This window comes from Thermobia domestica, chromosome 7 (assembly GCF_964235325.1).
Source record: "Thermobia domestica chromosome 7, izTheDome1.hap1.1, whole genome shotgun sequence".
Taxonomy (NCBI): domain Eukaryota; kingdom Metazoa; phylum Arthropoda; class Insecta; order Zygentoma; family Lepismatidae; genus Thermobia; species Thermobia domestica.
Genome location: NC_137460.1, coordinates 73675831 through 73700069, shown reverse-complemented (window position 1 = coordinate 73700069; position 24239 = coordinate 73675831). Strand labels below are relative to the sequence as shown.

General features: G+C 35.1%; 1 protein-coding gene across 1 annotated transcript in view; it reads left to right on the top strand.

Annotated features, from left to right (window-relative positions):
* The window catches only part of LOC145690193 (torsin-1A-like), a 57507-nt gene extending 33515 nt beyond the window's left edge, over positions 1–23992 (top strand). The window contains exons 6-7 of the mRNA XM_081764842.1: positions 8427–8574; positions 13031–23992. Coding sequence (XP_081620968.1) covers positions 8427–8574; positions 13031–13166 — 284 coding nt within the window. The 3' untranslated portion in view covers positions 13167–23992. The remainder of the gene's footprint in view (positions 1–8426; positions 8575–13030) is intronic.
* The last annotated feature ends 247 nt before the right edge of the window (positions 23993–24239 follow it).

Genomic DNA, 24239 nt, shown 5'->3' with positions numbered 1-24239 from the left:
CTACATTTAATTTCTTCGTGAATATGATTTTCATCTGTTAATATTGATCCTAGATATTTAAAAGCATCCACTTTATAAAAAATATTATTTAATATTTTAACGCATCCATAATTTGCCGTATTACGGTCCCGACGCACTTCCATGTGGGTTTACTTCTAGACCCGTGTCCATGCAAGCGTTTAACAAGACCTCTGCTTTTCTTTCTATTGTTCTCCTATCCTCTCCTATTAAATTTACGGGGGCGCAATGGCTCAGTAGTAGAGCGCTCACCTCCGGTGCCTGGGGTTCCTGGTTCGATCCCAGCTCGCGCCGTGTGAACTTTGTGGTGGACAAACACCATGCTCGTGGGTTTTCTGGGGTTCTCCCGTTTCCTCCTACTTTTTTCATTCCATCATTTCATTCATTTCTCATCTTCACCGTCACCTTTAGCCTAACCGGCATAATCGTGGGACGTAAAACTTGCGCCATATCCTGGTGAAGACCATTCAACTCTAATCCTTGGTTGCTATCTTTGATTTTCTTTATAGCGTATTCCAAGACAAAGTTGAATAATAATGGCGACAACGCATCTCCTTGTTTCAAGCCACTCGCGACGTGAAAGCTCGTAGACAAAAATTTTCTTACCTGGACTATACTTTGATTCATTTAAACGTACCTTAATTAATCTAATTAGTTTTTTGTATTTTAAATTCTGTAAGAACGCTGTACAATGTTTCTCTCCTAACCGAGTGGTAAGCTTTTCTAAAATCAATAAATAGTTGATGTATCGAGATATTGTATTCCCACTTTTCAAGTATTTGACGAATGGTAAATATTTGGTCGATAGTTGATCGATTTCGTCTAAATCCGTACCGATAATCTCCAATAATTTCATCTGCGTATGGAGTCAATCTTGCTAATAGAATGTTTGAAAGGATTTTTTTAGGATGTTGACAGAAGAGAAATGCCTCGATAATTATTACAGTCAGCTTTGTCGCGTTTCTTGTGAATTGAAACAATGATTGATTCTTTACACTCTTGTGGCAGTTCTTTCTTGTTTCAGATAAGGAGAATGAGTTCGTGTATTTTGTTCCACAATTTTTCACCTCCAGTTAAAATTAACTCAGCCGGAATTTCGTCTACACCCGGAGATTTGTGTTTCTTTAATTTCTTGTAGCGATTTCTACTTCTATTCGGTTGGATTCTGAAATATACAGTTCTGCGGTGTGTATCTCCCTTTCTCCACGCATATTAGTTTTTGGCTCCGTGTTAAGCAAGTCGTCAAAGAAATCTTTCCATCTATTTAAGATGCTGTCTGTATCAGTAAGAAGTGTTCCGTCAGCTTTCTTTAATATATAAGCACGAGGTTGATAGCCTTTCTTAAATTCGTTAATCATCTTAAACATGTCCCGAATGTTTTTACTTTTACTATTATCTTCAAGTTCCTTTGTTTTAGCTTTCAAAAAGTTTTGGGTGTTGCAAAGTTCACGAGTCTAACACCATTGTCATTACTTTCCTTATGTTCGATCCCAGCCCCCGCCAAGTGAACTTTGTGGTGGACAAACACTGTGCTCGTGGGTTTTCTCGGGGTTCTCCCGTTTCCTCCCACTTTCTTCATTCCACCATTTCACTCATCTCTCATCATCACCGTCTCCTTTAGCCTAACCGGCATAACCGTGGGACGTAAAACTCAAAGATTTCATTTCATTTCATTTTTACTTTCCTTATGCAGACTTTCGTTCCCTATAATCGGTTTGAAGGTTAATAACCACTAACGTTTGTATATGTAAGCCACTAACCCATTTTTTGTTTTCTGTGATTCTTGTTTTGATGATTATTTAACTTGGTTGCCTAGTTGATCTTTTTTCAACTCTCATAGTTTGAGGACATGGTAGCTCAATGGTAAAGCGCTCCCTCTAATGCGAGGGTTCGTGCGTTTTCTAGTGATCCCGTTTTCACCCATATTTGCATTCCAGCAATTATTTCATAATAATTGACATTAATTAATCATCCATCTCCTTCAGCTTAGTTCATTCTCTTAAAAAAATAGGACGTGAAAAGGAAAGAAACAGGAACTAGAATAAGAAATGTTATGGATATTAAATTGCTCAATGGTAACAATTACGACGCATAAATTATTGACAAAATGATTGTTAGGTGTGAAATCTCACCTGTTGTTGTATCAGCAGTAGATATTCAATGCGGCGAAGCTGGAATTCTTTTGCTTCCTCCGGAGTCGGCAACATGTTCAGTGTTTAGCCAATTAGTATGAAGAATCTGAATGATGAATGGAGAATGAAGAACCTATGGTCATCGATCAGGAGGAGGGGAATCGACATGAAGGTGGTATATAATAATTATAATTCCGGTTCTCGTAAAAATCGATCCTGATGACGGGTGGTCGACATAAATAGGTTGTATTTTAGAGGAATTTCACTGTATATTGGACAAGATCAACACAAAAGTAAGGCTTGCATTAGAGATACAGGAAACCTGTAAGTCATTGGTTGACTTTGGAAAAAAATATTGAAAATAAACTTAATACTTAGAATACAAAAAATACAGAATACAGAGTGTTTAAAAAAAAAAAAAAACACGGATTTCATTTGGGTCTAGAATTTCTAACTGAAGTCCAATTTTCATGCAGTTTGTGGCAAATGATCAAGGAAGGATGGGAGATTTATGGAACTATGTTTACTGTTTTAAATTCGTCCCCGGTAATATCTGCCGCGCGTCAAGAAAAATAGCAAATATTTGTCAGTGTACCTTACAATTGGAATGAAGTGCGGTGCGGAGGTTTGAGTTTTCTCCTTTAGACGACAACGTCGTTGAGTGCTATTGTATGATTGTGATCAGAACACAATGAGAATTGTGTACTCTTTGGAGCAACATGTGTTTGTTGTTAAAAAGTTTTTGGAGAACGGGATCTGTTGTTGTTATGCAAAGGACATTTAGAAACAAATGTATCTTACATTCTGCCCCAGACAGGAACACAGTATTGTCGCTAGTGAATAAATTGAAAGAAACAGGATCGCTTCTGAATGAAACAGGACAGCATCGGATCCCGTAGGCAGGTATTGCGGAAGATGTCAGTTGTGAACTCCTTAGCTCGCCCAAGAAATCTTTGTCATCCAAGGAATAATTTTTTACGTTTATGGGTTTAACACATCATTTATATTCTGCAATTCCACTTCAAAAAACCAAAACCTCATTCCAATCGTAAGGTACACTGGTGAATATTTACTGTTTTTCTTGAGGCGTGGCCGATATAACTCGCGATGAATTTAAACTAGTAAACGTAGTCCCGTAAATGTCCCTCCTTCCTTGATCATTTGCCGCAAACTGCATGAAAATCGGACTTTAGTTAGAAATTCTAGACCCAAATGAAACCCGTGAGTTTTTAAAAAAATCACCCTGTAGTGTATAATTTAAAATCGTGGAATGAGAGGAGCATACATAAAGCATTTTATATTAGAAGCATGAATTCAACATTAAATACTAATGAAGGTAATATTAGAAAGTTGTGGCGTTGCAGACAGTTTCAGTAATAATTTAAGAGTAGATTTTAGGAAGTTAAATCAGATTTCTGTAAAGAAAGGAAGTGTCAACATTGAATGCTGTCAACTATTTTTACTGACTTATTCCGTCGCGCATAAGCTATTCTCAAGAATCGAAGAAATTCCATAAAATAATAATAATAATAATAATAATAATAATAATAATAATAATAATAATAATAATAATAATAATAATAATAATAATAATAAAAAATAACAAATACATTATGATGTGGTTGTATGTCGTTGCCTGTGGTGCACGGACACTTTCACCGTAAATTTTCGTTACTACCAGGGGGCGATGGTGGCTTAGTGGTAGAGCGTTTATCTGTGGTGTATTGGGTCCCTGGTTCGATCCCAGCTCGCGCCAAATGAACTTCGTGATGGACAAACCGTGTGCGTGAGTTTTCACGGGGTTTTCCCGTTTCGTCCCACTTTCTTCATTCCATCATTTCATTCATTTCTCACCATTACCGTGTCCCTTAGCCTATTCAGCATAATCGTGGGACGTAAAACTCAAAGATTTCATTTAATTTTTCTTCGTTACTACCTCGTATGCAAATAAATACCTAAATCTAAAGATTACTTTTTAGTATTGCAGTGATTAAAGACAAAGCATAAGATAAAATAATATTTATTCTATAAAATATTTCATATTCTATATCGGCATAGTTTGTCTAAAATTTAATCCTATTGGTCACGATTTAATCATATTAAAATCACGAATTCTTGTTTTTTGGTACAGATCTCAAGATTTTCTCTTTCTTATAATTTTATTAATAAAAAGATCATTCCAAGTTTATTTCTATTTCTTAACTGAATTTGCATGGAGGCCTGAAATAAGATCTTGCTCAAATATAAACTATGACCCTCTCTAGAGTTAACAGCTCCTACTCTTAATAATAATAATTTGTAATGAAAACACAAATTCAATTAATATTGTCTAATTATTTGTGGCTGTGAACATACCATCTTTGTGTGCATTTCAAGCCTTCGGGCATGCTCTTAATTTACAAAGGTCCCTTTCATCTCTTGTCAGGTGCCTCTCCTATTTCCTACTCCCAGTCCACACTCTTATAGATTGAACCACTATAAAAGATTCTAGCTAAAAATATTTATATGATAGGTTAGGGATTGGAGGGAAATTCCTCTTACTTGAGGCATATATTCCTCATTACAGAACAGGAAATACTTGAGGTGAATACTACAGTATAAACCCTTAGTCTTTACCCTTAAAAAGTAAGACTTATTCTCTTTAACAGACAGTCCTTATATGCAACCTACTTTCAGAGGGACACGAACCCAAAACCTTTGGATTCGTCAAACAATACACAGGTTACGGCTGGTCTTTCTAAAATCCAGACTTCTCAGAGAACTTAAATAGTCTACAGAATTACCAGAAGAAAAAAAATTCATATACGGAGTAGGATTCAAAATAAATAGACATAATTTCTATAAATTAAAAGAAAACATATACATGAGCAAATCTCCTATCAATCCTATCCTTAATTAGAGCCCAGTCTTGTACTTGAGGACTGGAAAGTTCAGAAACTCAGAAGCTCAGAAACATTCATCCGAGTACAACAGAATTACGATAGCTAGCAATCCTATCGTTCCCTACAAATGCATTATTATAGACAGTAAAAACCTACCAGATTATCCTAAACCGTAGAATAACTAACAAACATTGGCTGTTGGAATACCGCTGCTTTTATACTCTCCTAGAGGGTGATGCTGCTCTCAGAAGCTATATATATATACATTGTAGTGCATTTGCCACCACCCCCTGTATCTTCGAAACGACTGCGAATATGAGAAAATGCAAAAACACGTTCATCATTATTTTAAGGGGCTTGAATTTTGAGCTATAAAAGGTTACTCCAGGCTCCCCCATGTAGGGATACAGGGGTTCAGCTTGAAAATTTTAAATGGCAAAAGGGGTCGAGTGATATATCATTGGAAAGATTTCGACAAGAGAAATATTTTGCCGAAAGTTTCAAGTCCCTATGTTGACCCCATCCTAAATGGCGGGGGTTTACATTTCGTGTCCATGAAGTCCGTTGCCACTCAGTGTATCTTCGAAACAACTGCAAATATCAGAAAACGAAAAAATACGGCCATAATTATTTTAAGGGGCTTAAATTTTGAGCTATAAAAGTTCACCCCAGGCACCCCCATATAGGGGTACGGGGGTCAACTTGAAAATTTTAAATAGCAAAAAGGTTTGTGTGATATATCGTTGGAAAGGTCTCGACAAGATAAATATTTTGCCGAAAGTTTGAAGTCCCTACGTTGACTCCATCTAAAGTGGCGGGGGTTCACATTTCGTGTCCATAAAGTCCGTGTATCTGCGAAACAACTGCGAATATGAGAAAACGAAAAAACATTCGTCATTAGTTTAAGGGATTAGGGATACAATTCATTAAATCTTCTAGTAGTCGCACGATAGTTTCGCCAACATTTTCCGAAAAGAAAAATAAGTTCAAATATATCTTCAGCAGAACATACTCCTTTGATACGATTCATTGTGAATGTCGTAAGAAAATCTTCAGCAAAACTCGAACACACACACAAGCTCAATCAAAGTATCCTCGATAAAATGTCTTAGAACAACACAGCGTTCACTACTACATTTCAGTACTGATTGGAAGACTGCACCCAATTACATTCTTTTGTATGAAGATTGGATTCGACGCGAAGACAGGCAGAACTACAATATTAAAATTTATGAGCACCCTGACGCATGACTCATCATTGTATGTGAGAAGTGTAGAAGTTGCTAAGCAAAACAACATCCAAATGTCCAAATAGGATAGACAATTGTACTTTTAATTGCTTGCGTGAGCCTAATTTCTGTTGGTCTTAAGCCTATCTCTATCAAATGGGTGCGCGCCTTTTTGCGTGGGAGACCCGGGTTCCATTCCCGGCGAGAGCTTAAGTCTTTCGGATTCGGGATTTATCAGGAGGTCCCGTCTCATGTAGCCTCGCTGCTGAAAGGGAGGCTAACCTCAAAAGCAAGTCAACTCAACTCTGTCAAATGGATAACCTGCCTGACCGAACACTCAACCGGTGTAGTCAATTCTGTTTCGGCTGGTGCGCCTAGAGGTAAATCTCAGAACGAACAAGTGACACATTAAGATGTTTATGCAAAGGTTGATTCACGCTAATGTAACTAATTGGAAGATTATTTGAGACTGTGTATGCGGTTGTTTAATTTTCAATCAGCGAAACTACGTAGTCCTACGTGTCTAAAACTTGTAATGATTACCTCTTCTCGACACTCTGGTAGTACTGATCCCTCTTTCTGATGTCCATATTTTTGCAACTCTTTATTCCTACTTTTGGAATAACCATTTCTTAAACCTTACTCTAATAACAATACGATATAACACCAACATGCGCCTCCGTTTACGAAACCTGGAGCAAGATGTACAGAAACAAAGTCTCAACCGAATAAACTATCATTTTCTCGTTTTACAAAAGTTTTTACGATACTTACACCTGCCTAAAAATAAATTAAAAAAGAAAAACAAAAACGTAGAAGCACCACATTCACAAGCCATAGATAGCTAAAAGTCATCAAAGGCCTTCAATCCGAAATTTGATTTCACGGACATTTTAGATTTCGGCAAACTAGCAAATTCAGAACTTACACCAAAAAGTTCATTTGTCGAGCCCGTTCAAACTACTCGACCCCATTTGCCATTTGAAATCTTCAAGTTTACTCCCGTACCCCTATTTGGGAGTTCTGGGCTGGACATTCTATAGCACTAATTTCAACCCCTTAAAATAACGACGAACGTTTTTTTTTTTTTTTTTTTTCTCATATTCGCAGTCGTTTCGCAGATACATTGGGTGGCAACGGACTTTATGGACACAAAATGTGAAACACCGCCATTTTAGATGGGGTCAACATAGGCACTTGACACTTTTGGCAAAATATTTCTCTTATCGAGACCTTTCCAACGATATATTACTCGAACCCCCTTTGCCGTTTAAAATGTTCAAGTTTGACCCCACGTACCCCTATATGGGGGTGTCTGGAGTGGACCTTTTATAGCTCAAAATTCAAGCCCCTTAAAATAATGATGGACGTGTTTTTTTGTTTTCTCATATTCGCAGAAACAGGGAGTGGCAAATTTTAAATGCACCACCTTGTATATATATATATATATATATATATATATAAGCATGTAAAATAATGTACAGAGAAACTTTCCCGGGCCGGAAAATAAGAAATCCCTTCTACGGACGAACGGGTTGGCTATTTCGGTCCTCTGCTTAAAGAAGGAAGAATGATTTCGGTGTTTTATCTAATAAAGCTGAAGAAGAAAAAAATATTTAAATGTATGAGTAAAGTTTCTAAATAGAATACATGGAAATTACACATACATTATGTACACAATACACTTACACTAGAATAAACAATATCCAGGCTTGGAAAATACCTAAATAATCTTATCTTATGCTAGTATACACACACACACACACACACATATATATATATATATATATATATATATATATATATATATATATATATAGATGCATAGAGACACAAAACTGTAACTTTTAGTCGAATCTTTTTCCTTATCCACGCAGGAAATGCACACTGTCTGTAAAATCAATGTTACATTACTTAGCTAAGTGTAATAGGTGTGTATTTTTTTTTCCTTATGTGTGAGTTGTTTCAAGTGTATCGAAACATGTCAAATGTGAATGCGATTCGAGTAATTTCGAAAGGTGTATAAATGTTCATTTCTTTGAACATAACGGTGCGTAAATCTTAGAATATTTTATATATAGTGTAAGAATTTCCGCTCAAATGGTGGTAGAAACATTCATTGATAAGGCCGAATCATTTAAGACAAATGTAAATTACTTTCGTAGGTGGACTGCATCATAGTGATGTTATAGGTAGCCAGCTGGTTGACTTCTATGTTCCATTTCTACCTCTTGAGAAACAACACATAAAGTTGTGTGTCAAAGATGCATTCCGATTGAGAGGTTACGGCATTGTTCCAGACAGTTTAGTACAGTGAGTATTTTTCTTTTTTAAAAATGCTATCGTACTATTATAGTATTTCGTGTTCATTTACCAGGCAATAATTTTACCACCTTTTTCGCTGGATACCTGTCCCATGCCCTTGTCACGGCCACTGATTTTTATTTAAATGATTCCGAAACATATGAACAATTAATAATAATAATATCAAGCTTTATGAAGCTAACAAGTAACAGCAGAAAAAAAGAAGTTATACAAGATGCGACACACAAATTAACTGAACTTACGTTTCAAAGCGAAATCAGTTACCGTAAATTGGTTAGTGTTGTGTTGAAGCACCAATGCTCCCCTGGTTTGCATAAAGTTTTGACGTGCTCAACGTTGGCATTTCCGGGTAACACATTATTTCATGAACATATGTAACTATGCTGTGTCGGAAAATTGCTAATTTGAAAGAAAGACAAAGGATTAACAAGTTTCGTGTGAAGCTTTAAAAGTCGCCAACTGAAACATTCCAAATACTGATTGAGATGATACTTGTATGTCCAAGATTTAAGGATTTCTGTGGCATAAACATTTTTCAAAGGGCAGGGACAGTGTTGAAGAAGTCATGCTCAGAATTTAAGGCAATGATGGTTCTTTGATTGAATTGTAATGTTTGAGTGAGTCCCTTCTGGAGAGACAATCAATCAGTACTACTACATTGAAGTTTTACCCAGACTTCGCGAAAATGTGAGAAGAAGGAGACCTCAGCTGAAAAATGAATGAATTCCGCACCAGGAGAACGCACCTGTTCATCAGGCAATGTTTGGCACATAAAAACACCACTGTTGTGGTACTTATCTCTGTATTCGCCCGTTCCGGCACCTATTACTTCTTTCTTTCCGCAAGACTAGAGCTTGGCCTCTAGGAATCATGTTTTGCCTCAGTGGAGGAAGTAAAGTTGGAATTAGTAGACCTCGTACGTAAAACCAAATGATTTCCAGTATTATTACCAACAGTAACAACAGCAAATGCTGAAATGTGTGAATGCCGAAGGGGGCTATTTTGTAGGTGATAGCCACACCAGACAGTAACTCCGTAAGTACCAAATCCAGTATTTTATCCACATGTCGTATTTTGACTCATAATTGTTTCACCGTTCATTCTAAATTCAACCTTATATATGCATCCATTGTTGCACATAATAGTATTTACCTCTCGTATATATTTACAGCCAATGGAATTCATGAGTTCGTCATGACTTGTCTGAAAATTCTTGAATTGAATATTGTCATTTTCGACCGTGACCAGGGACAAATAATTTAATTCTGTCCACTTCTGGAGGAATAATAACTGAAGTCCTTACTCTATGTAATTTTAAGAATTGTATCTGTTAAACCTCATTCCAGCGAATCTTAGTTTTAAATTATGGTGAAATCCAAGTTTGACAACCTTTCTTCTATATATATATATATATATATATATATATATATATATATATATATATATATAAAAGGCCCAATTTACAGAAATGGTTAGCTTGGAGATAGCTCGTGGTTATTCTGCTTGTTGTTGATTTATTTAGTGGTTAGTATATAGCCGGAAGGTCATTTTACAATAAAAAATGAGAGAACAATCTTGGAATAAAATAAACTAGAGAATATATGTTACATGTGATATTCTGATTAATCTGGGAGGAATAAGGAACGTCAATTAGGAAAACCAACTAAATGTAGGTTTAAACGCAATACATCCGGACTCTGGACGAGAACCTTGGTTCATATATGGTTACTCATGATCGCTGTATTAAGCATATTTATTCCTTACTGAAACCATACATTCAATTTGTGGTCTTTCTTACATTTCCTGTCAGCTTTATATGGCTACTGTCACCAGTGACATACTTAGGAATTTATTTCGGGAGGTTCAAAGCTTTTCGAAGGGAGGGAATCCAAATTCAACATGAGGGTAAATTGTATTAAAATTTGTAAAATTAGCCTTGAAATTAGACTAAATTTATAGAAAAGTCGGGGGGGGGGGGTGTACAAAGCCCCAGGATCCATTTCCTGCGTGTGTCCCTGTTACTAGATAAGTTATCAGTTGCTTTGAGGTTTTCTAGAATCCCTCATATATGATTAAAATAATACGAACTTTAGGTTTAAGGCAATATTGAGTGAGGTCGCTACAGTTCGGTGAACCAGTAAGTGGGCCACGACAATTAGCCTTGCTTTTACATATTGAAATAATTTTGCAATATCTAAAGATATGGGTAACTTAAGCGTGAAACGATGTATAATTTTCTCTTAAATTTCTGTGTACAACGATAAGTTGCACAAGAAATTGAGATTTTCTTTCTTCAAACAAATGTCATTCATAAACACAATGTCATGGAAGTGCGCTTTTACCATACACCAGTATGGTTGATAGGGTTACGGGTTTGCAGCGCCAATTATGCCTCTAGTGATTATTTTAATAGACTAATTGTACCAGTGACTTAACAACTTTAATCGTACTTTCATTTTTAATTTTTCTGTACGTGCTGTATCGTCAACTACATCCGCGACGTCTAGTAAAAACTGGTCCAAAATTTGAAATTTCCGAGCCAATTCCATTCGACACTTTCCATAACAGTGCCACTACTGATGTGCATATATCATCAACAGGTTTTTCGAAAGTCACCGTCAGTGGGTTAATTTCTGTTATCTACGCCAAAGCTGAAACAGCCTTTCCTTTGAGGAAAATGAAGTGTGTGTCACAGATTCTACCTTGAGCAAAGCAGTAACTGTTTAATGCTTTTTCTCTTAACAACTCTCCTTATCATAACAGTGTTTTAGTGTTCACCAGTGCTAATATTTCAGTGTTTAGTGCAATTTTTAGTGCACCTTTACTGCTTTGTAGAGATAATTATTCTTCACCAGTGCAGTTCTATAAAACAAGTAACTCTCAGGCTTATTTTCTGTAAACTCTGGGTAGTTCGATCCTAGCTCATGCCAAACGAGCTTTGTGGTGGACAAACACATTGTGCGTGGGTTCTCCCGTTTCCTCCCACTTTTTACATTCATTTCTCATCACCACCATCTTCTTTAGCCTAGCCGGCATAACTGTGGGACGTAAAACTTAAAAGATTTCATTTCTACGAGCAAGAAGACGACAGGCATCATCATCATCAACAGGACACGTGACCGAAGAGGAACACTAGCGCTGCCGCCTCCACACACGAAGAGGGTATAAAAGACACCGCAGGGGTTCCAACGGCGTCAGTCCCGGCTGGTCAACTCCCTGTCTTAGCTTTAGCTTGCCTGGAGCCCTGAGAGATTAACCTAACCCAAGCGTCTTAGCTTGCCTGGAGTTCTAAGGGATTAACCTAACCCAAGTCTCTTAGCTTGCCTAGAACTGTGAGATTCCTTGCCCATTTAGATTACCTGGAGCTCTGTGGGATCATAACCCCTCTATTTACTTGCCTAGAGCAGTGAGAGAACTTAATCGCAGCCACTTAGCTTACCTGGAGCTCTGTGATCTCCTAACCAGGGGCGATCGGGGCAATCAACCCTTCCCCCCAGAAGAGGAAACTTTCTAATTTTATATATAAATAAAACCCATCCCAGAGTTTGGAGCTCTTAAAAGTAGCTCTAAGTAGCAGTATTACAACCCCCTCCCCCGAGAAGTCCGTCCTGGATCCGCCCCTGCTCCTAACCACACTCCTTAATTTGTCTGGAGCCTGAAGCATCCTTCCCTTGGCTGCCAGGACCTAAGGACCATCCATTTACCTAACAAGAATCTATATAAAAACATTGTATTGGTCTTACATGTATCATTATTATTTTATATGATTTTTGTTATATTTGTGTATAACATGATTTTTGTAATAAAAGGTTGTGGGAGAAAGTTCAAATTGTGTGCTAATTGCTCCTCCTACCGCCTTGGCAAGGTATTTTTACAATACTAGTTGCATCGCTGGGTTACATTGTTAACACCGTGTGAGAAATCAGTTCCTATATAGATAAATTAAAATAAAATGGTACTAACAAAATTGTATAAAAACATTTTTAAAATGTCCAGGACTAGTTTCTTTCATAAATTAAAAAGTGGGAAAAATAATTTTACAAGAAAAATAAAAACGTGTGCCAGAAAAACATTAAACTTACGGGGAAAAGATCCGCCAGCTTCATTTAAGCCGGTCTTTATAGTCCCGTTGGTGCATGAGGACGTTAATGCCAATCAACCCTTTTCTCTCCATTTGTAATGTAAATAAATGAAGCAAATCTATTTACCCCCCTCCCCCCCAAAAAGCCTGGTTTAAACCAAAATAACTGGGTTTTTGCCAACCCTGATCTTACCACAAAAAATAAGCAGCAAGTTGTGACGCAATTCTGATAAGGGAAGATATGAGTCAGTTTCTCACTTTCTCTTAATACATTATACATTAACAGTTATTATTTATTGAAACATAACACTGTTTTGATATGAATTAACCAGTTTAATGTCTTGGTTTTCCCTTTCTTTACAGGAGAGTTGCAGACGAGATGAGCTACGGTCCTGACGGGTATGAATTATATTCTAGTACCGGATGCAAAAGAGTTCAGTCCAAAGTCGACATGATAATTGAAGAACAAAGATACGATTCGGATCATGAAGAACTTTAGTCCTTGTGTTTTAACACGTTCCGTGTGGTTTGATCACTGTGTATCCCGAAGACTATCAATCTGTGACATCGTCGTGGATTTTGCAGATTGTTTTCCGTGTTCTAGAAGTGTATTTTTCTTTATTTTTAGAGCCGGAAAGAGAGATTTTGATTGTAGGTTTCAATAGTACATCATAGCTACTATAAATGTGCTGAACGTAACGTAATTTCAAATTGCTGGTGAGCCAAACGGAAGGTTTAAGAATACATTAGTCTAGCCCACCGGCGATCCGAACTGGCGCGGAAAAGAAATTAACGTAAAACCTGCTACACTGAACGTGTTGAAAACCAAGAAGAAAAGGATAGGTAAATTGTAGAATGAGTTCCGAAGGCAAGTTGAATACTATGTTGTTTTGAAGTGATTTACGCCTTACTTTTAAATGTGATCTTTATGAGTGATTAATTACTAGACACAGTTTTCACATTGCGTTAACAGTATTTTTGGAAATAATGTAAAATTACTGTATGATGCTAGTATTAGTAATTCGATTAGTAGTGTGATACATTGTGTGTGTATTCTTTTCGCAAAGTTATGCACGTTTGTATATTTCAGATCTATATAGTCGTCAGAAAAATACTATACTAGGATCGTATATATTGATTTGTAATAGGTTTCGAATAAATAGCTTCGGCTGATACGGATGCAATTTGAAGACAGTTTTCTTTGACGTACAGAAAACATAATTGATTTTACGCCACTGAAAACTACTCAAATCGGTTTCATTTGTTCCAAAGTTATTTGTAAAGGAACATATATAAATTGCATTGGTTGCTTTTGTCTAAAATTAATAATGAACTAATACACTTGGCTAGTAACAAAAGTATTACTTGAAATCGTTACGCTTACATGATCTATTTTAAATTAAATTAGGCATGTATTCAAACTGTTTTTTTTTTTTTTATTTATTTTATTGCATGGAGATCTTAATTATTTTCACGATGATGGTTTTATCAGCTTTAATTTCGTAATATTTGATTTAAAACTATGAGTCGTACAAATTGGATGCTCAATATGACTTCGTTAATATTTTCTTTGGAAGAACCAAGCTTACTGAAAGACTAAACCGTCAATAATTATTTATTCTCTACTTTTTCCCCTGCTTGATATGTTACAATCACGGTAAATTTTCACCAAATACATTAGACTCTTAAGTGAATCAGAAGAGCCACAAATAAGAACACGGAGATTCAGTGTGTTGACTACGTATCACTCTGATTATGTCGCGACTTCTGGCTGGGCAGAACCTTCCATGTGTTAATGCGACGACAGTTTTTTTTTTTTTTTTCTTTAATTAATAATATTATTCTACTTGGTTGGAGCTTATCCACCTTTATATCATTATAACCATCATTACATAAGATTATGGAAGTGTTTTCTGTTATTTTATTTTCATAAGTGACGTCTATGTATCATTCTCCGTTATGTTCTTTTAATATAACTCCCATCGTTTTTTTTTTTTCCGTTGTTGTGAGTAAATTCTACTCTATACATACTGTAGTAAAAGCACAGATTTCTGTATGTCGAGAAGTTATACAAATATTGTTCTTATTAATTTCATTGGATAATGTATCTTCCTTAATTTTCTTTCGTGTAACATATATAATGCTATATACAATGTAAATGGTGTGACAATCAAGTAAGCACTGTTCGTATTGTGAAAATAGTATAATATTTACACTACCAAGATAGAACAGACTAATATATCAGCTGCTATTTAAACATTGGCATATTTTTTGCTAAAATATTCAAGGACTAATGTTGATACAGCAGAGTATGTCAAACAATACAAAATTAATTTGAGTTATTATTTGGAAGATGGAAGATATAATGATGTATAGTTTCAGAGTATGTACATGTGTCAAATCCATAGGGCATGTCTTTTTCTCAATAACCTTGGAACAAGTGGACGAATTTGAGTACGGGGTTTGGTAACGTATAGAGAGTTACGTTCTCACTATGTCAAAGCAAAGAAAAAGAAAACTGCTAAAATTGGCTTATTTGCTACAAAAATATTGACAGAGCTTGTGTGGGTGAGTACGTACTGATGCTGACGGCTGTACTTGTAAGCATAAGGAATTTGTAAATATGCAAATACACACGTGATGAGTTCGTTGAAGAGTTCTTACTGTTATCTAAAAATGTAGTTACGCTTATTACGCTTTTATAAATATGAGTAACGTGCTGTTTTACTGCTGTGCAGCTGCTGATTGTTTGTTATATATATTCTGTGATAACACTGTGTCTATATATACACATGTATGTATTTGTGTGCGTACTTTTCCAGCAGTTTTTAGGTTAAGATATTTAATATGAGATAGTTACCAGAAATCGTAGAATTAGAGACTCCGTACTATTTTGAAATATTTCTTTCGGGCATTGGGAACTTGACCGTGAATAACATTGTAAAATGTAAATGTTTAAAGAATACCAATCGAATTTACAGAATCGAAGAAAACTTACAAAACGTAATGTCTTTCTCTTTGTGTGTTTCTGGGGCCACGGCGGTTCAGTGGTAGAGCGTTCACCTCTGGTGCAATGGGGTCCTTGGTTCGATCCCAGCTCGTGCCAGGTGAGTTTTGTGGTGAACAAACACCATGTGCGTGGGTTTTCTCGGGGTTCTCCCGTTTCCTTCCACTTTATTCATTACACCATTTCATTCATTTCTCCTTATCACCGTTTCCATTAGCCTAGCTGGCATAACCGTGGGACGTAAAACTTAAAGATTTCATTTCAGTTCATTTCTTTGTGTGTTTCTTTATTGCAGTTTTATATATTTTACTAAGGAAAATCCATTATATTATTTTTGTACAAAATTAACTCAGCCTAGGCATAATTTTCGTGAACTAATGGACTCAATTTTTTTAACGTAGCAGTAATATATTGTAAAGACATATACAATAATTTATTCTTTTGAATGAATTTTGATCATTTCCTAAATGAACTTGTTTAGTGAAATGTTTTACTGATTTTTTTGAACAGACTGTTAAAGTAAGCTCTATTGTTATGTTGAATATTATCTAATTAGAAAAAAAAAGTCTCGTGGAGGTAAGAATGCGTGGTGAAATTAACTCAGTAGCTTACTTCACGTGACTGTGATTTATTTTAGCATTAGTTTTCGTTTATCATATATGGTATAGTCGACAATAGAAGCCAACTTCGTTTAATTTATTTTTTCAGAAACACTGAAATAGGTTTCGAATAAAGTTTTTGTAGCTTTTGCAGTAAAAATTTATATAATTTGACACATATTTGTATGATTTGTAAAAGATTAAACTTATTGCATCTTAAGTGCATTGTAATTATACTAGACTATCTAAATTGCATTGTAATTATATTAGACTATCTAAAGTGCGTTGTAATTATACTAGACTATCTAAATTGCATTGTAATTGTGTTAGACTGTTTCAGCAAACACTGTCGCCTTCATTGGTAGCTCGGGTAACTCACGTGTAACTCGTGTCTTCTCTCACAGTGTCATCTTGCACTCGTTGCTTCTGCCTAATTGAACAATGACAATGCTAAAGCTCTTCCTAATGGAAACCCTTTGTTCTCGAACAAGTCTTCTTTTCATCGATTTTATTCCTTCCTTGCTACTGTAAACACTTCGCACTAGAACTTTTGTAACGACAAGTGTGATGTAAAACGAGTTTTGTAGATTGTATCAACTATTGAAAAGTGCTCTTAATTTTTAACGTATTAGATTACATACTTTTAACTCAGCACTTAGTTACTTGATATTCTTGTTAAGATCCGGAGTGTACTATTAGAAATTTTTGAATGAAGTGTAGAATCTATTTTTGAAATATCGTGATGACCTCTGATGAACTTTATTAAATTACTTCTGGAAACTTGTTCAACTTAGTATTTTTAACAAACCTTGAAGCCTTCCCCGCTGGTCTAGTGACTAGCGCGTGCTCCTTTGGTACACGTAGTCCTGGATTCGATTTCCGCTGGGAGAGCACAAAAGTTTAATTCCACAATCATTTCCTTTCATTAATCATCTGTGTCCTTTAGCCTAAAGGACATAACCGTGGAACGCGAAACTTAAAAAAAAAATTGATTTGGTTTCATTTAACAAACCATTAATCATTTAATAACTTCAAACTTCCTGATGAACAATTGGATTAAACATATGTGAAAAAAATCTGTTTTTTAACATGATTCTTTGAATAACCTATAATAGTTTAGAAGACCAAGTTAATTTTCTTTTAAGTTTATTTATAAAATTGATCTTCAAGCGGATTACATTATAACAAATTTAACATAAAAAAAAATTAAACTAGATGATACTTAAGTGAAAACAAAACAACAGTAGCATAATTTTATAGACTGCATTTTTAAGTCTCCGTATTATGTATATATTAAGCTCATGCTTATCATATTGGCATATAGCGCTGTTTGTATCATATTGTTAGTGCCTTATAAAGTTAAAGATGTGTACAGTATGTGTATACTTCGCCATTTTGTTTGTATGTATGTATAGATATTGATTCCTGATTAGTACGTCTCTATCTTTCTCACTCTCTCTTTCCCTTCATAATGTGTATTTATTTCCTTTTTTTTCGTAGTATTTGATGGCAAAATATAATGTTACTAATATTTACTCAGAGTAAACTCAGTATATAGCGATAACAACTGAATGTTCATTAACTGGAAACTTCTCTTCTTCAAACTTAAAGCTAACCTGTAAAATGCCGGTCCATTCGATGCGACTCACCATTTAAGGGGAGTTTTAGTAGATAGTTTACCAAAAAAAAAAAAAAGTTTGCATGTGTCGATTGCTTAGTACACGAAATACAATTGAAAATTATTAACATCCAGTTATTTTTACCCAGGGGTATCGAACGTACTTCTTAAACAATAAAATAAGCGCGCATTTTTTTCTCGCGCAAGAGAACTGTCTTTATTTTCTATCATTTCACAAAAAATCCAAGATTGAAATAAAACATTTCATCTCGATTCTTGCAAATGTTTGTATCTATTGACCAGAAAGGAAGTGTGTAATGTCGAACGTAGCACGAACGGCATTAAATTACTGATAATGTGGGGGAATAACATCAGTTGATATGCTTAATGGAAGTTGAAGTCACAAGTGCTGGCTTGGTTCTCTGCACGGCAATTCATACTTGTTTATATTTTGTAAATTAATGTTTGTATCAGATGTCTTCTTTTTTACGTCATGAAATATGTGAAACGTTGGTTTTATCGCGAATTTTACACAGTGCTTTAGTTTACGCTGTGATGAAAATCGTACTGAGAATGTTTTTCCTTTAATTACAATAATAGGAAAATAGCGTTAAGAAATTCCATGTTTTTTTTTTTTTTTTCTGTTGTTGTGGTAAATAGAAACTTTAGTGTAGTTTTGTGTTTAACTAGAAGATTGCTTCATTGTTCTCTAAACCAGAATAGAAGTGTTCTATAACTGTTCGTTCTAATGTTTTATTTTTTTTAAAGTATCCTTTGTTCACGGAATACCAATGGCATTAGACGGTCATACATAAACAAATATTTAATAATCCTTTCAGTATTTTCGTGTTTCAAAAGACTCACACATTTTAATTTCACTTCATAATCTCGTGCAATAGTGAGGTTAAAAAATAGACCCATAACTAAATGGAATACTAATTAACACGCGGATTTGTACCCTAGTATTGTATTTTCATCAGTGTTTGAACCAACCATAAACACAAAGCAAGCACTCTACCCGTGGATACACAGTTATCAACCCAACAAAATTTTGGATATACCCGTCAAATAATTATAAAAGAAATTTAAAATTTTGATGTACTTCCATTTAGGAAATAAATTAATATCGTACGTCCTTAAAAATAAAATAAATGAATTGAAAAGATTAATTTGAAAAGAAACAAATTAATTCCATTAAACTAGTTCTTTCTGGTCATTACACAAATATATTTCAGGTGTTGCTTCAAAATGCATTCGTATATCATTTTTAGGTGTTCAGTCTGTTGAGTTGGTTATACCTGCCTGGTGGCCGCTATATCTTTTAAATATTTACGTATCTAAGTGCATTTGACTGTTCGAACTGCTCAACGGAGCACTTCATAGAGTATCAAAACTAAGGAAAGAGAGAAAGAGAGAGAAGACAGTAAAAATGTTAATTTTCAGTCTGGTTGTGCATTCATGTAGAACAAATAGTTAATGTTATTGTTTGTTATATTTTGCAAAAACCACTAACTAGCAATTACATTTTGCTGTTGCATATTGTTTTAGTGTTGTTTTGTTAGAAAAAAAATAGTTATTTTTTTTTTTTTTTACTTGTATTGGTCGAAAGGGTATTTTAATTACGGTGGATCAAAGACCAAGACAGTTTACCTTATTGAACAAAACGTAAACATGTTGTGATAAAAAATTTAAATATTCTTATTGATTAGAAATGGAAATTTGTTTGTGTATAGACATTGAATGTAATGAAATCAGTTGTTGATTTTCATACGAGCTGCCTTAGTGTTTAATGCAGACGATATGATATTAATATGAAGTATGTTGAAAAAAGGTCAGCTTGTGCCTTACTTAATGTTTGTTTAATCTTTATTTAGTGCTTATTAAGTTTCTGTAGTGTTAACGTGTTTTGTAATAGCTCACGAATTTACCAATTTACACTGTGATATCAGGACCATGACTTGTCAGCATACAAAGCGTGATTGTAGAGATGGAATAAATTTTATTAATTTCCAAGTACAGTTTGCTACCTAACTTTCTTCCAAGTGTAGCATTTTTGTAACAAGTAGGATTTCTAGCATTTGAAGTGTACAGAAGAGGTGACACAGAGGAAAAAAGAAGCTTTTGTTTGATGTTAAATAATTAAAGAAATACCAACAAATCTACTGACCAAACATTTTTAGTGAAAACATAATAACATGACATATCATTCCATTGTAGTCCCTAGGAGATTTTACACCCCGAACACCGTACTCTCTATGCTCTGGACCAGTTATATCCAACTGGCCATTGCATGACGTACGAGTGTGTTCTTTACAATTTGAAAAAAGTAAAGAGAAACACTATGAGCAAAGAAGAGGAGGGAAGGTAGAGGAATGAAATACGCAAGTGTTGCCAGTGTACGCATAGTCATGAATCTATGAGAAACATGCTTGTAAAACAATCGACTACGCTGTCGATGTTATTCTTTGCCTGGCACCACTGTCTTTTCATCAACCCTAGGTTACCTATCAGCTCCATCTCCGCTTCGCGTGGTTTCCTGAGAAGGGGAGCAACAGTGACGTCACAAGGTGTTAAATTGGAATTGAATGTGCTAGACTGAAAACCTTAACACTGCCTTTCCATGTGCTTTAGTTTTCACGAAAAAGTCAGAGTAACATGAAAAATGTTTCAATATCCTAATACTGTTAGTCCAGCAGATGACAATAATCATTATACAGAATAATGGTATGGAGTAAGTAGTCTTACTCCATAGATATGAACTCCTGTTTTTGATAGGGGTCACGGTGGCTCTATGGTAGAGCGCTCACCTCTGGTGCATCGGGTCCTTGGTTTGATTCCAGCTCGCGCCAAGTGAACTTTGTGAAGGACAAACACTGTATGCAGGGTGTCTATCGGTCATGAAAGTCACGAAAAAGTCATGAAATCAAAAAACGGTCATGAAAGTCACGAAAAAGTCACGAAATTTAGCTTTTGAGTCACAATTTTTTTTAACTGTACAAATGTAAGTACAGATTGGAAAATTTAGTTTTATAAAACGTCAAAATTCACCACCAAAAATGTCTATGGTCGGGTTTAGACGCAACCAAATCGCAAGCAAAGTACGTTTTTATCGCATTTATGAAAATTCCGACCTAATTCGCACCCAAATTCGCTCTTGAAAATGTTAGGAAATTTTATGATCTGGTAAAGAAAAGGTCACGAAAAAGTCACGAAATTTCATTTTGGAATTTTAGTAGACATTCTGGTATGCGTGGGTTTTCTCGGAGTTCTCTCGTTTCCTCCCACTTTATTCATTCTACCATTGCATTCATTTCTCATCATCACCGTCTCCTTTAAGCTAGCCAGCATAACGGTGGGACATAAAGATTTTTCCTGTTTTTGGTCACTTAAGATGGATGCTTCCAGCAGTCGAGTTACATCTCTTTTATTTAAAGCTCTCTTCTTGTGTGTATGTAAATGATAACACCGCATTTCAGTTCACGTCATATAATCAGGTGCCTTTAATCGTAAATTTGTCTTCGTCTATTAATACGGAGGGCATATCAGCAGATTTAGCATTACTTTAAAACAAATTGATGAAATTACGTGTAGAAGTTAGTGTGCAGGGTTTCCAAAGAAACTTAGGTAGCGAATACTTTTCTGTCTTTTAGTTTGTTTTGTACATGCATGCATTTTAAGAAACAAATAACATTAATTTAAAAATTAACTGTAAAGGTGCCTATTAATGTATAAATAACACAATAAGAGACCAGATTTGTAAGCTGAAATTATGATGATGATAGTAATTTTGAATAACGCTATGTGTAAAGAGATCGTGTTAAGTAGTTTCAGTTCTGATTTTAACCACGTAACGTATCTGTATAATAATATGTGCCTTGGCTTTGTTAAACCATATTAAATTATCATTTTAAAACAATATATTAATAAAGCACCTAATGATTCATTGTCCAATCATTTTAGTGCATGTGTTGTTACTACATCAGCGTAACAGTGCCTTGCATTTGTTAGAGTTCTGACATTCCTAGCTCCCTATGTTTATTTTATATATGCACATTTTGCGTTCATTGTTTTCAGGCCATCCTACTTATGGCAGATATTTCGAAAAGTGAGTAGATTTTTTAAGAGTGCATATCTAATACCACTAACACTAAATGAGACAGAGCAGACTTTAAAATCTGTTAGCTCTTTTGTAAGATACAAAGCCAGATTTATTTTACTAAAATTTTCTTTTAAATTTATGTCGAAATCGGAAGGTTCTCTTTTACTTCATTTTCAAACAAGTAATAATAATAACAGGATGAGTAAATTAAATTTGCTACAGGTAATTTTTTAAAGAATGATGAAGTTTACAATACGTTAGCTTAATCTCTGTTTTTGTACTGACATGCAAATTGTTTGGAGATATTTTCCATATTAGTGTTACAGAAGGTGAGCACGAATATTTAGAGGTTGTAATTTCCGATCTTGTAATATGTATTTATTGTTTCTGTTGTGGGAGAACAAGGTTCGGTTAATGGTGGAAATTCAAGAAGTTCGAATCGTATGTTTATATCCTCATAGGTTTGGTTCTGAAAGGGATCTTTGATTTAATCAGTGTGTCAGCTGATTTACATCATGTGTCACCATCTGACGTCCGTACATTTAGTTCTCGGTTTCAGCGGTTTCTTTGAAATTTGTTTCTGAAGTAAAATAATATTAAAACCTGAATATGTGGAATCAATAAAAGAAGGAATAAGGATTACGTAGTAAGAAATTGCTCTTCAGTTATTGTTGATTTTATGTGCTCCACATTGGACGGGGTAAACTTACGAACTTCAGAAAAATAAACACAATTTTTGGAGTGATGTTCGAAAACGTCACAAATTACTAAATTACGCTTGGACAGGGAAATAAAACATAGAAAGCTTGAAGTGTAGTTTTTTTTTTTTTTTATTTCATAGTATGGTTCCCGCACATACAGGCAGACACCAAAAATGTTGCTTTTTCAATATACAGGATGTTTCAAAACAACACCGACATGTTTGGGAGGTGATTCCTGACACCAAGATAAGACAAAAAGTATAGACCAACCTGGGTGCACAAATGCTTCCTTTCGGAGCTATAGGCTGCCGAAAACATGAAAAAATGAACTTTAAAGGTCCGTAGCTCCAATACTATGGGACCTACCGTAGTCGGGTCAAAACTTCACTTAAGAACTGGTATGTGCCCTATCCAAATATCCATGTTTTAGAATCCTGGGGTACTTCCACAATAATGATATACCGTTAGCCGAACTCCCTCTTTAAGAAATGTTGCGTTTGTACCTCAGGATTCTGAAACATGTATTTCTGGATAGTTCACATATTAGTTCCTAAGTGAGGTCTTGATCTGACTAGAGTAGATCCCATAGTTTTGGAGCTATGAACCTTTAAAGTTCATGTTTTCGGCAGCCTACAACGCCGAAAGGAAGCATTTGTGCACCCAGGTTGATCTGTATTTTTGTTTTATCTTGGTGTCAGTAATCACCTCCCAAATGTTGTCGGCGTTATTTTGAAACACCCTGTATAGGAATCATGATTCACACACAACCTTAAACGTTCGGAATTAGTTCACGTTTAAAGACCTTTTCAGCACTCTTATGATCATTTTTTAAATTATTATTATGGCAACTTTATGCTTACTTGTATTAGAATTTTTACTTTAGTGCATAAAGCTCTTGGGGATTTCAATTAGTGTTCGTTTTCTAGAAAGTAAATTTTAATCGTGTGAAATAATTATTCATAGTTGTATCTTAATACTAGAACAGTGGAAGAACATTTGATAATTTTGAAGTTCAGCAAAATATATGAATTCAACAATCGGGCGCAACATTTTACACTTTTCCTCATTAGTTTAAAATTTGCCGTGGCATTTGTTTAGTTCTATTTCGTTTGCTATTTCTGACTCCAGTCGTTCTGGTCTTAAAACACGTACATATGAAGTGTGATAATAATTCTAAATCACTGAATAATGTAAGTTTGTATCAGAAATATTTTTGATGAAATTGTATGATGTTCTCTTTTCATCAATTTTTATAAGTATGTATTGATTAATTTGAAATAATAAACTTTTTTTCTAGTCAATATGTGTTTATTTTTTATATATTACTTCCATGTAATCGACCAGCATCTCGTTTCAAGATATAAAACATGTGTTGTCTATGAAGATAAAAATTACTACTGCTCACGGGAATGGCAATTGATGAATTGTAAGGCGATGCTAGTTTAATAAAATTTTGCTAAAATCACGTTGTTGAAGCGGAGGTCATCCTTGATTTTCACTTTAGCTCCCTTGACAAAAAATATCTTTAACAGGAAGTTTAGGGATTTC